The sequence below is a fragment of the Dermacentor albipictus genome, chromosome 1 (assembly GCF_038994185.2).
Source record: "Dermacentor albipictus isolate Rhodes 1998 colony chromosome 1, USDA_Dalb.pri_finalv2, whole genome shotgun sequence".
In the NCBI taxonomy this organism is placed as follows: Eukaryota; Metazoa; Arthropoda; class Arachnida; order Ixodida; family Ixodidae; genus Dermacentor; species Dermacentor albipictus.
The window spans coordinates 34879333-34893277 of NC_091821.1; the positions used below are offsets into that span (position 1 = coordinate 34879333).

Below are 13945 nucleotides of genomic sequence, written 5' to 3' on the forward strand. Positions count from 1 at the left end.
ATACAGACAAACTCAAATAGGAAAAATGGAACAGTGATTACTGTCTTGGGAATGTCGCTGGGTTCGACAGGAAATTGGTGGTACGTGCGCATCAAATCAATCTTAGTGCATATTTTGGTTGCTGCGAAACGAACGCCGAAGTCATGTATGTGGGGAAGGAGATATTGATCAGGAGAAGAAACCGCATTCAAAGCTCGGTAATCGCCACAAGGCCGTCGGTCGCCACTGCCCTATTTTGGAATCAGATGGAGAGGTGAAGACCAGTTGCTGGAGGAAGGGACGAATAACTCCGAGCAGAAGCATGCGTTCGAACTCACGGCGGTCGACTTCCAGCCTCCGTCCAGCGAGCCTCTGTGGCCGGTCGGTGCCAGGTGGGCCGGTGGTAGTGATATGATAGGTCACCTTGTGTTTCACGGGCAGCGCATCGTTTCGGGGCATCGTGAAGTGTGGGTACTCAGCAAATATCTTGTCGTGCGCTGAGCCCGGCCGAAACGTACAGAAGCCAAATGAGGTGAGGTTGGCAAAATGAGGTGACGCCAAGTACATGGAGGTATGTGATGTTAGCTTTTAGGCGCCGGTCGCGAACAATAACATCTAGGTTGAAATGGCTGACGAAGTTCGCTTCCAGTATGGAAAATTGACGTCGGCGATCACAAACACCCATCTTTGCAAGCACCGGAGTCCTATGGCTAGCGTTATTAACCGGAGCGCAGTTTCTCAGAGAGATGTTGGAGCCTACTCTGCTGCGTTGGCTCGAGGTGCTGCAGGACCGTGCGTTTTAGGCGGTCGTATGCTGTGGCCGAAGGCGTACCCGCTAGCAAGTCGTCTATGGCATCGGCGATGTCGGAGGGTAGCGCGGCGACAACGTGCAGGTACTTTGCTGTCTGTCAAGAGACACGCCCAAGTTGAAAACGGGCCTCTACTTGTATAAACCAAACTCATAGAATCTTGGGCAAAAAGCTGGGAAGTTGAAGCTTTGCGGCGATGACAGGAGACGTAATCGTGGCGTCGTCTCTGTCAGCAGGAGTCGGAGCAGCGTCGTACATGGCTAGTGTTCGAAAAAAACGTAAATGTCCTCGGTCACCACTTGTTGGGAGCTCGGTTTGGCGGAGGCAAGGAATACTCGCTTTGACAGCTTGAGAACAGAGAGTCGGCTGGCTTTATTCAAAAGTAAAAGCAGGTTTGCCGAATGGCAGTAGAGCCGCTGCCCCACTATAGGCAGCGGCAACGGCGGGGACAACGAAGTGACGGACGGTCGCTACACAATATCTCCAGTAATTGCCCATCGGTCAAAGCAGCAGCCGGCAACCGCTTATGTCTGTGTTGAACAGATACAAACAGCGAACCACCCCTTGCACATGGTCAATGCGTATAGTGGACATGGAAAATGACGAAAGAGGGGGGAGGGTTGTACATTTAAAGTTTCCCTCCTAGAATTATACTATAACGATGTATACGTCTTATTGCTGCGTTTCTTATTGCGGAGTTCGATAGTGCACAGCCAAGGAAATAAAAGATGACACGTGCACTGCTAAGTGTGGTGGACATTATTCGACCGTGTGATTCATGCTAGCAAGTTTAATTAAATATACCTTACGCAAAGTACAGGTGAGGATCCGGGCAATTACCTGCGTAAAAATGAACCCGACTGGGTACAAAAGTAGTGTCACGTTTATTAGAAATCTCAGTTTTGTATAACAATGAGTACGAAGCAATCTCCTCAAAACTCTAAACGTTGGTCTTCGCTCTCGCGAATTCGCTGGTCTTCTTCAGTAGTGAATGCATCGCATGTCTCCCTAAGAATAGTTCTTTTGATCCCAAAAGCATCAACATCAATCTTCTTTCTTTCCGGTTGATGAAGGTGCCCTTATTTCGAGAGAGATGTTATAGTTAAATTATTCGGCGGAGAAGCGCTTTCCGACACAGCCATCTCTTGCAGAATGAGTCGCGTAACGAGGCAATGAGCTTTCTCTTTTTCTATTTCGCCATCATTCGTCGCGACAAAACGAAGACAAAGCTGAAAAAAACGGAGGAAGGAAGATAGTCAGAACCCTTCACCCACCCATCCTGTCGGGCTGTGCATATCGCGCAGAGCGGAACTACGCGACCGCCGGCGACGCCGCTCTAGTGTTGGCAGCCTTGGCGGCGTCTCGTGTCGCGCACGTAACCTAGCGTAGAGAAAAACACGGAGGAATAAACAGGGACTAAGGATATTTACTCCTTATCATAACTACATATTAATACACTGAATGTTCGAGGATTGTAACAGACTTGGGTGTAACTGGCAAAATGTCTGTTTACAATGCGAGCTTTTCTTGACTGGGTCCGTGATGAACAGTCTAGGTTGCGTTTTCAACGAAAGTGGCAAAGAAAGCAAACCTTCAATGGATGAAATGGTAATCTGAAACGAAAATGCCTCAAAAAGAAAGAGATGACCACTTTTGTGGCCCACCGCCTGGTGGGTTGGACGTCCTAATCAGCCATTATTTTGCAGTGAAAAGAATTCGTAACAAAGAGAACGATGTGGAAGAGAAAAAAAAACATTCTTCTGAATGAGGATTCAGAAGTTTGAAGAATAATCGATTCAAGGATGCGCAATGGTGTCCGGGAGGAGCGTGACCCGAAAAAGGCACTCTTCCTCGTGGCTGCGCAGGCCACCAAGTGTGCACTCTTCCGAATTAATTGAAAAGCACAACGAAATATGTGCTTCTCGGGAACAACTACGCCGCCGAGCCAGGTGTATAGAACGTGGATGGCTACAAATTAGAAGAACATCGTCGAACTGGGTTTATGAGAGAGCACTAACGTAGAGGCAATCCATAACTCAAGTTTTGAAACAGTAATTTGAGTTTGTTAGTTGAATTTGTTTTTGTTATTCTTCGTGCTTAATGTAGGTGCCTGTAGATGACAAGGGTATGTGAAGCCTACAACCACGCCGTATAACATATTGACCCCTAATAAAGACGAGGACAGGGGAAGAGAACATCTGGATACCGCCCATGTCGTCGTTTTGCGTTGTCTTCTCCTGTCCTCGTCTTTATTAGCGGTCACCATGGTATACAGTAAACGCCAACTAGGCCAAATCCAAGCCCTTCTACAACCACGCCTTTTACGAAAATTTATTTATCTACATAGCTTCCCACTGACATCTTAGGTCCCAGCTACACTCTCCCTCAAATAGTTTTGAGGTAGGGGACAGCCACTGAAGGCCTTAAGTCAGATGTACAGAAGGCGTCGTGCATGATGGTTTAATCGCAAAGGCGAAATAACAGATCCGCCTGCGTTGAAGCTGCGAGAGGGATCGTTAGCGTCAGCTCAAGCGAGGACACACTTGGCGTGGCACTGGCGACAAGTATAATAACGCCAAAAATTCTAGATACTCACCGTGGTGGCTCAGTGCATTGTGCTGCTGAGCCCGAGGTCGCGGATTCAATTCCGACAACGGAGGGGGCATATTTATGTGGGTGTAATGCAAAAACGCTCGTGTACAGTGCAATGGATGCACGTTAAATAACCCCCAGGGGATCAAAAATATTCCGAAGACCTCCAATAGAGCGTACCTCATAATCCTACGGGCAATAACGGGACGTTAAACCCATAACTGAAAAAAAGCTAATATACATCATTGCTAAATTCGGAACACCTATAGGAATAGAAAATCGAAGGGGCATTTGCAGCAGCGCAGATGTGGCGTTTATGTACCGGTGTGATTGTTCTTTCATAAGTTCTTATAACCGAGAAAATTTTTAAATGTCAATGCAGCTTCTGTGACTGATGTACACTAGACGGTGGTTTTGTTTTTTGCGTTTAGTATTTCCTAGTTTGTGGCCCCTCATGTTTTGTATTTTGTTTGTATTCCTATATCTCAATACACCAAGTACAATAAAGAAATGACCATAAACTAAGCCCGAAGGTCCACTTTGCCCACTCTGGATGTGACTGCCCACTCTAGTGGCTGCATATTTTTTGGAGGTTATAGAATCGGGCAGAATAGTAAATTTTATGACAAGGAATGGTATTTGGCCACGCAAACAAAATTTCAGAATTTTATTTTTTACCGCAACTTGCAAAACAGATAGAGTACGGAAAATAAATGCAAGTTTACTCAAAGTGTTGCCAAATACACACTTTTTGATATGCCTCTTTCCTCCAATTTTGCACGAATTAAGCAAATGAGCTGAATAATATGTATTCGCCTCGCCGCCACCTTTACAATGCTGTTTGAGATCCTGTTGCACTAAAGGTGGTATTGTTGGAGGATTGCGACCCTGCACGAGCCTTCAGTTGTACTGACTTTCTTTATAGACAAGAACGGCACCGAGAGCGGCGCTGCTGCGCCGGCGTTGAGAGCGCCGCATGCGAAGCAAAATTCTATTAGCGGGTGGTACCCCTCTCCCATCTCTCGTTCGCGCCGCCTTGATCGCCTCCTGCACTGCGCGTGTTTGGGCACGTTTCGTGCCGCGCGCGGTGTGTGCCTACGTGTGTGCGCGTGGACATTTCCTCCGAAGGGCGGTGTACAGTCTGTTTCACATTTAGGGGAAAACTCGAAGCGCATTGCATCGCGATGCGGCGAGCGCTTGAGTCAGGCGGCGGCAGCAGCTCGCGCAGATGCTCGAGGGGCGGGATCTTGAACGGCGTCGTCTGCTACGGCGGCGCGCGCTGGCCGTATTGTCGGGAAACGTTCTAGTGTCAGGTGCAGGGCGCCGATCACATCGTTACTGCGTGAAATGAGCCGGTATTCTTTGCTAAGCGTTGCGCGACGCCCACTGATACGCCTCGAATGTAAGTTCATCGCTGCATGGCAGTCATAGACGACGTACTGATTCCATACATTCTTGACGGCCCGTTTCTGGAAGGCGATTATATATACTAACGCGATAGGACGCCGATCCACACTGCTCGTGCTGTGCAAGAACTGCTAGAAGAGCGCGCAGTCACTCTCTTGGAGCGGCCGCCTCAATCCCCGGGCGCCAACATCATTGAAAATGTCTGGGGCTCGTTGAAAGTATCGCTGGCGCACCATCCCCTCTATCAGTCGCCCGAGGATAGGCTTCGATCCACCATCGTCAGCGACTGAGACGTGCTGCGAATGAACACATCCCTGATCAGGTCATTCTACACTTCACTGCCTTCTAGGATGAGCGCTGTCATCGCTGCCGCTGGGGACATGACGAGATACTAACTGAAGTTCCGAGCGTGACGTGTCCAATTCCCCACCGGCGGGCAGGGTCTGTCTTGTGTAGCGAATGATTGTCGAGAAAAATCACTTCCAGCTCATTGTCTGAACCTAAAACGTTCATTTAATCGTGTCTGTTTGTTTCACCGTGTTCGACTCCCACTGTTGAATGCTTTGTTTTCTTTTCGAGTCAAACAAAGACTGAGCACGTTGCGCGCACATCCTGGTGCGTTTTGTCGCTGCTCATTACGGTAGCACACACAGTGAAGAAATATACGTGCACACGCTCAGTACTCCGGCCTTTCGAAAGAACAAATGAACCATGTTGTCAAAAGAAGTTTGTGGAACTCCATTATCGCCAATGAAGGATCAGAGTGTGGCGACGCACAACGTTTAGTAAAGAATATCAGCTCAGTTCCCGCAGTACCGATGAAATCGGTGCACTGCCCCTGACAGTACCACGCTTCCCGAAAATGCGGCCAGCGCGCACCGCCGTAGCAGACGACGCACATCACAACACCGCCCCTCAAGCGTGTGCGCCTGCTCGAGCTGCTGCCGCCGCACGACTCCATTGCTTGCCGCATCGCGACGCAATACGTTCCGAGTTTTCCCCTTAGTGTGAAACAAACTGCACACGCTATATTTGCCTTTAAGAAGATCGGTATGCTTGACGATTATTTTTATGGCTGCAATGCGGCGAAAGGGCAGCGTCTGCTTAACCATGCTGCTTAACTTGCCTTAACTTAACTTGCTGCTTAACTGCTTAAATTAATCATTCTTGGACGCTGAGCAGGTAATTGGAAACGACATCGTATGTGCCGCCGCAAAAATCGTCAGCACATACGATGCGGCACATACATACGGCACCTACGAGCTAAAGTCATTTTTGCAGTTTCACACATTATGTTTGCTACAAATCCGTGTTGTCTCTGATGGCGACAACGGACTTCTATCGACACTGTGCGGAAATAAACAAGATATATCGCTGCATAGCAGAAGTACGACATGCGCACACAACTTTAGCTAGTACGTCCCCTACAATATGGAATAGAGGAAGCAATGTAGACGGCTTGGTCATTTTTTAACAGTACTCAAGAGACGGAAGTTGAAAGTATTATTAATCATTCCTGCTTCAGCAATGCCGGCGCGACCAAGATGCGGGTGTGTATCGTCCAGTAACCCGATCAATCGGTGCACGCAGTGGTGAAGCGGGAATGAACTCCGGTCATGTTCAATGCATCATGCACATATTCAATTTCTCGGCACGCGTGAACTTCGGCCACTGCTAGCGCATACAACAGACGTGGTTTCCATTCTTGGGCAGCGCACACACAAACGAAACACGAGAAAGAAGACAGGACAAGCGCTCGTTGAACTTAAAGTTTTTATATGAATAAAAGGATTATGTACCGAGTAATTATTAATTTCACGTGGGTTACATATAGAAACCGTCATACACTCAGGAGTGATCAATGAACGAGCTCGCTTCGTTTGCCAGATGTTTACTTCGCTCGGCGCACCGCAGTAATCCATGTCTGTCGTCTGCTTCTTTCGTACCATTTTCTTGAGAATCGGCAGAATTTCACTGGTGGCATCAACCTTTTCATGTTTACATTGCTGTCGTGACAGTTAACAACACAATAATAATTTCCGGTCATCCGAAGAGGCGCCATCGCAAACAAGAGACGTCTCGCGCGCAGCGCGAGCTGAACGCGGGCGCGACCGCGAAGGGAAGCGGCGACGGAAACCTACACCCGTTGGAGATGAAATCGCTCCGCCAGGGGAGAAACGAGCGCTGGCGTCTAGGATGAAACTTGGCGTGCGCTCGTCTATAGCATATCGCGAGAAAGCTGAAGTTCTTGGGTGTTACGAGCCAAAGTTACGGCTTACGGGAGGGATTCCGGAATAATTTTGGCAGCCTGGGGTTCTTCGACGTACACCGAAATCAAAGTGTACGGGCGTTTTTGCATTTAGTGTCCATCGAAGTGCGGCCACCACGACCTGGATCGAACCCGCGACCTCGAGCTCATCAGCGCAACGTCATAGCCACTAAGCTGCCTCGCGGGTGAATGTCGCGACTTTGTTCGCTACATTTTCAAAGAAATTGCGGTAGAACCCACCTCACGATTACTGTCGATGGTAATGCGTTAGCATTTAATGAATATAGCCACAGAACTGCAGCGGGACTCGTCTTTCGCGCTTCAGAACCCTCTGTTCCATGTAATGCCGCCGCCGCAAAGCCAGCGCGTGGCCTCCGAAATGCATGGCGCATCGGTGCGTGCGAACGCTGAGAAATGCGTCATGCGACAACCGGGCTCCGCTCGCGCGATTCTTTCTGAATACGCTGCGCCATCTGCTCGAGCTGCCGAGAAATTCGCGCGTGGTCTCCATGTCGAGAAGTGCGGCGCGCCGGTTCCTTCAAACGCTGAGGATTCTTCCCTCGCTTCCAGCACACTCAGTGGCACATAATCAGTGGCCCAAGTTGGCGAGAGCTTTATTGAAGAGCGGCACATACCCAGTGAATTTACGGCGCAGCGTGCAAATGCGTCGGGTTGCTGTCCTTGAGGAACCCTTGTGACGGCGTCGATTCCGCTCAGCATCGGAGTAATTTAAGATATCATTTTCCTCATTGTAGAGTGACACATTTCCAGCGGCACACCCCCACTGTCCCAGTGACCACGCACCCAGTGCACAAGCTATCAACGGGATTCATTGGAGACCTGTGCAGACCGAGTGGCAAATACCCAGTTCTCCAAGTCGGCGTCAAACGTTTCTAGGAACAGCGGTGCCAACCCAGACCCGCATCTGCAGTGACCCATGTCGGTGTCAAAGAGCTTCGTTGAAGAGAGGCACGTATGCACACGTTGTCACATACTCGGCGACCAAAGTTATTCCGATGACTGGTTGCGAACCCTGTTACCTCAACACAGGAGCCCGTGGTGTACTAACCATTCGACCACGGACCACCCAGTAGCCCAAGTAGGCAGGAAGACGGGTAAATACAAACATAGATAGATAGATAGGCAGACAGATAGATAGATAGATAGATAGATAGATAGATAGATAGATAGATAGATAGATAGATAGATAGATAGATAGATAGATAGATAGATAGATAGATAGATAGATAGATAGATAGATAGATAGATAGATAGATAGATAGATAGATAGATAGATAGATAGATAGATAGATAGATAGATAGATAGATAGATAGATAGATAGATAGATAGATAGATAGCACCCGCAAAGTGCCTTAATCATCTTGATAATTAATGCTAACGCATTAAAAAGTAGTGCTGGTTTGTATTGCAGGAAGTTAGCTTTTATAAAAGTGCATCTTGTTATTCATTTGATGTAAGCCACAGTCATAGTCACCAGCCCCCAAACATACGCCCCTTCCATATACTAGCTTATTTTACAGTCTCCACAGAATAACCGATGTTTGATTACTATACAGCGCGGATATATAAAAAAAGTATCACAAAGCGTGTCATACGTGTTCGAGGTGGCTGAATCTACAAAGCTATTCGTTCGTATGTGCTGTTGGCCATTGGCTGGCTGCATAATAACAAGTCTAACTTCAGGATTCTATGGCGTCTACTCCCGATACAGCTTTCTGTTGCTCAATACCTGCTGCATAAGAGTGTTTTTCCGAGCGTAAAAGAAGCCCGCGAATACAGGCAAAGTGCCTCGAGCGGCCAGTCGCACGGTAATTTTGCGTGCATTCGCAGGTTTCTTTCAGGCTAAAAAAAAAAAAACACTTTTATGTAGCCCGTATTGAGCAACAGAAAGCTGTACCGGGAGTTTTTCATGTTGCTCTGTAATTTTGTCATTGACACTTTTCATCTAACTATAATATTTGGGAAGTTGATTATTTAGTTAAGACTCTAATGGCGCGGAATGAAAAAAATATAGTTTGAGTATCTCCAAGCGACGACCAACAACATTACCTTTGTCCTGACCCGCTACGTGACATTTACATATTTTTAAATTTGGGCTAAAGTTAGCCGGGACACCCCGTCTGTATATATACATATCCCATATGCTCATGAAACTCGAACACCCGTACAATACACGTCTCTAGAAACTGGGTCCAAATTGACGAAGCTTTTCATTTGCAACTTCTTATTGCCGTTGTCCAGTCACCTTCGCTAATAAGATGTCCAGCGCCAGGACTGACTGGAATTTACTCTTACGAACAATTATAGCGTAAGAGTTTTTGTGTGATTTCGGGTTCCGATCAAGTCGAACGGGCTGCAATACGGTGCACCGTGCGCCCGAATACATGCGCGACTGTCTTGATGCAAACCCGAAAGGATGCGCAGGTCGGTGTAGCGCGCACCTCGCCCCACCCTGGCTGCATCTGTTTGGGGCGAAGAGATAGGCGGCATCTCAACTTGGCGTAATCGGGGTGGAAATCCTCCGACAGGATGGCAGGCGGCGGCAGACGATACCCGCCATGCTCCCGGAAGCGCGCCATGCTCCGCCAGGAAGGTATACAGCCCGCGCTCATTGGCGAGATAGCGCGCCGCACGAATGAGTTTGCGCACGCGCTAAGGTATAAAAAAGCGCGCCCGTCTAGTGTGGAGCCATCACTCTCACTTCGTTGCGTCTACCGAGCCGCTCTCAACCTCCGACCAAGATGCTGTCCCTCGTAAGTTACTTTTTCCAGCCTGGCGTTCGAAGGGGTCGCCTTCTTACGCCTGTTTTTCTTGGAAAGCCTGAGTACATATTCATCATCGGTTGACAGGTAATTTGCATAATAATGTCATTTCCTTTTCGCCACGTCCACTATTTAGTTTATCAGCCTGCAACCTGCGCTTTACTCGAAATTTGACAAATGTTACAAAGTTCGCCGACGCGAATCGCAATCATTTGCAACAAGCGCTGGAAGCATTGTATGCGTAGGACCTGATGTAATATTTTGTTCGGCACGTAGCAGTTATCACCTACCTGCAAAGTGCTGTCTTTTTGTATACAGTCGTCTTGCGCTGTATTATAATTACGTTGTTCGTTAACGCTTAGCGGTATTATAAGCATACGACATTAGCATGCTGGTCCATAAGTAGCACATTCATATGTCCTTACAAAAGTTCAAGGCTGTTTCTTTCTCGAAGTCTGCCTTGTACTCTCGGAAGCTTTCCATGGTAGAAAGACTGCTTTTTACAGAAAGCGCCGTCTTTCTATAGAAAGCCCTGGACCATCCAGTAATTCAATAAGCAATTTTTCTAAAGGTGACGACAAGCATTGGCACATATAGTTGAGTTCAAAGGAACAGCAATCGTTAACAGCCTGCACAGCATAACAAAACATTCCATTTTATTGTCTAGCGTTGATAATAAGAAAACTAGCAAAATGTACTCATCACCGTATACTTTAAGGAAAAAAATATACAGAGAGCGTTATTGATGGTAAAGCTTATAAAACTTTAAACGATTTCCGTGTGTAACTTTGCTTAACACTTTTATTCGAAATGGTAGCTGTCGTTTCATTGCAGAACACAACCTACAGCGACTGTGGGTTTTAATTCAAGGTCATGTTATTCATTATCTGTGACTAAAAATTAAAATGGTGTAATTTAACTAGACACCTTCCGGTACTCAAGATGTTGCAAAATTATACATTACTCCTTTCGGAGGCATGTGACTGTCGTTCTCAGCTATGAGTAAGTAAAATAAATGAATAAATAAATAAATAAATACATAAATAAATTATAGAGCCGGGAGAGTTTTCTGCAAACAATGGTACCGTAATGAAAAGTACATCGTCAATCCAATCAAATAAAAAGACTGAAACATTTCATTGGCATCACATCGTAATTCGCCGGAGTTTAAGGGTTTATACATTCACAATAAATGCGACACATAATCGTGGGCGCTCTGACGTGATTGTTGTCGCAAAATGTTTCCTAGTATGAGCAGCCGGAGATTAAACAAGACCACGAGAGTGAGCGGCCTCAAGACCTGGAAGAGGCAAGATTTCGCACTCTCTCCTGGTTTTCCGATCTCCTTTCGTATCTCGCTGCAGGAGCTTACAAGTCAATTATTGGAAACTGTAGTCTCGTGCTACATACTATAAGAATATCTTACGGAGCATGAAATTAATATCTGACCTTACAACTAACCAACTGTTTTTCGCCCATGGTGAAATATGCAATTGGGAGGAAGTATAGCGGTACATCAGTTCACGAGCACCAAAAATCGCTGACACAAGGACAAGCAGCGCTTTGTGTGTCTGTCGTTCCTTCTCATTTTAATGTCCTGTTGTTGCGCGACACATCGTCGCAATCCAATATGTCTGACCAACAAGCCCACATCACCGCCCTCGTCAAAATATGCCATTATATTGATAACCGGGGCCGCTATTTTGTAGCGATGCCTTATGCCTTATTCTATGCTATTCTTATCATCCACCACACACGGCCACCTGATCCAGTTGATAATGTGGGCAGACCGCCGCTCTGACCACTGGCCAAGCGCGAAAAGCCTGAAAAAGCATAGAATCGAAAAAGGCATCGCTACAAAATACCGGCCCCGGGTATTAAGAGCATGCAAAGCTATTGGCAAATTGAAGCTTAACAGTTTGAATCATGTCTTGTTGCTGCGCTTTTTTTTTGCTTTTTCTTTCTTTTTTTTCTGGCTCCAACACGTCGCGCTGGATTTGAACCAAGTTGGCTTTGAACAATACCTGGAGACTTCCATGTTGGTGATTGGCCTCACTGTGTTCCCGCTAACTTTCTCAACCTTTTCAAACGAATCACGCAGGTACTCGTTCTTCTGGGCGTGAGCGCCTGCTTCGCCGGTGATGTCCTCCTGGGCGCCGGTGGCTACGGTGCTGGCGCCGGGCTGGGCACCGGCCTAGGTTACGGCGGATACGGTGGCGGCCTAGGTGCCGGCTACAACCAGCAGGCTAGCGCCTCGCAGGGCGGCTTCAGTGCCGGCGCATCTGGACACAACCAGGGAAGCGGAGCCTTTGACAGGGGCAACGCCTACAAGAATGTCCAGGGCTACAGCAACCAGGGTGGACACCGCAGCAGCACGGGCTTCTCGGATTCCAAGAGCAACCGCTACGGCAGTGGTTTCGGCCAGGGCAGCAGCGGATTCAACAGGGGTGTGTCCGGCGCTCAGGGATCCTTCGGAAGCCAGGCACACGGCAGCCAATACGCCGGCGTTGGTGGTTACTAAGCTGCTCTAGCGCCATGCTTTCCTATATCGCCCACCTCTACACGTCCGATAAGCTAGTCTCGAGCGGAAAAGACATCGCGCTGCACCACGACGGAAGCTCACTTATACCAACAACATCTGAAATCTGACAGGATCGACGACAGCGGTAGATGTTAACTGTACACACAGAATGAAAAAATAAAAGATTTCGTTCACAGTTGTCCAACTTTCTAAGTGATTTCAGTGACTGTGGTTGGTCTCTTCATCATGGTATTTGTCCGGGATTCAAGCGTATATTGGGCCGATATAATGTATGTATTTCTTCGGCTTGAATCAATTGCTTTTTTCTTATCATCCACAAGTAACGACCCGCCGATACCGGTGACGACGTGGGCTGAACGTCACCTGTACCACTCATGAACCGAGAAAAAAAGAAAAGAATTGGAATGGACAACCAGCGCTGAAAGTTGGCGTGCGAAAAGCGAAGGAGACAATTCTCGTTAGTACACGCTGTGATTTAGAGTTTACAACAAACATACTGCTCATACTGAGGCACTTGTGTCCAGCTTCAGATATTACTGGGCGCCGGTGTGCTACAACGTATAGGAGCGTGTGCGCACCTCGCAAAACGTATGGCCGCGGACAATGCATCGCTGTATGTATCGGCTTAAAGCAAACGTCAATACAAGTGCGCGTCTGTTAGAGTTAAATATGTTATGCCATTTTTGTGGCCAGCCTACCGCATAGTCTCTCCTGGTCAGTGCTGGCTCCTTATAGAATCGTTACACTATGCCGGTCCTGCCATTGATACAACAAACACACTTAGTCATCATGATAATGATGCTATCACGCAAAATTATATCACTGCGAGGAAATCAAAATAGGATATCTTTGTGCCACTAAAATGAAGTGCCGTCGCAAAAAAAAAAATATATATGTGGGAAAGAAAAAGTGTGCGTAGACACTTGTAGATACACCTAGAAGTGGGCTGAGTATTTCTTCTAGTTTAGTGCATTCTTGTACGCCGATGGGCTGACTGACTGTCGACCATTCTTGTTAGTGAAGTAGACGGGACCAGCCAATAATGAAGGCTCTAAAATGCGGTCTTAAGATCAATTATTCAAATTTAGTGTTTTTGTGTGCCACAATAAGAATATTATTATAAGGCACGTTGTATAGTGGGTACTTCGGAATAATTTTGACCATGTGGGGTTCTTTACGTGCGCGAAGATCTAAGCACACGAACGTATTTAGATTTCGCCCCCATCAAAATGCGACCACCACGGCCGGTACCAAACGCCACAGCCTCTAGGTTACCGGGGAGGGTTAAGACATTACACATTTAGATTAGGGTGCCGGAGCGTTGGGGGTGCAAACCACCGTGCACAGAAAAGAACACGAAGCGAGCACAGAATTGCGCAAAGGGCCCACAATGAAGTTGGCCTATTCTAAATTTGTATATCTAGTGTCTGCAATAGAATTAGCACAAAACTAATATTTTACCCTTGCCTAGCTGTGGTGAACCTTCTCCCTTAACTGATCAGTCAACCTAGAGAACGATGCAGTACGCTTAACTATGTTCTTCAGTTTTCTACGAATATTTTC

General features: G+C 47.2%; 1 protein-coding gene across 1 annotated transcript; it reads left to right on the forward strand.

Annotated features, from left to right (window-relative positions):
* The first annotated feature begins 9692 nt into the window (after positions 1-9692).
* LOC135901047 (uncharacterized) lies at positions 9693-12561 on the forward strand. Its single transcript, XM_065430684.1, has 2 exons — positions 9693-9831; positions 11942-12561. Exons 1-2 carry the CDS (start codon positions 9820-9822, stop codon positions 12359-12361), a joined length of 432 nt encoding a protein of 143 aa, XP_065286756.1. The 5' UTR covers positions 9693-9819; the 3' UTR covers positions 12362-12561.
* Positions 12562-13945: the final 1384 nt, after the last annotated feature.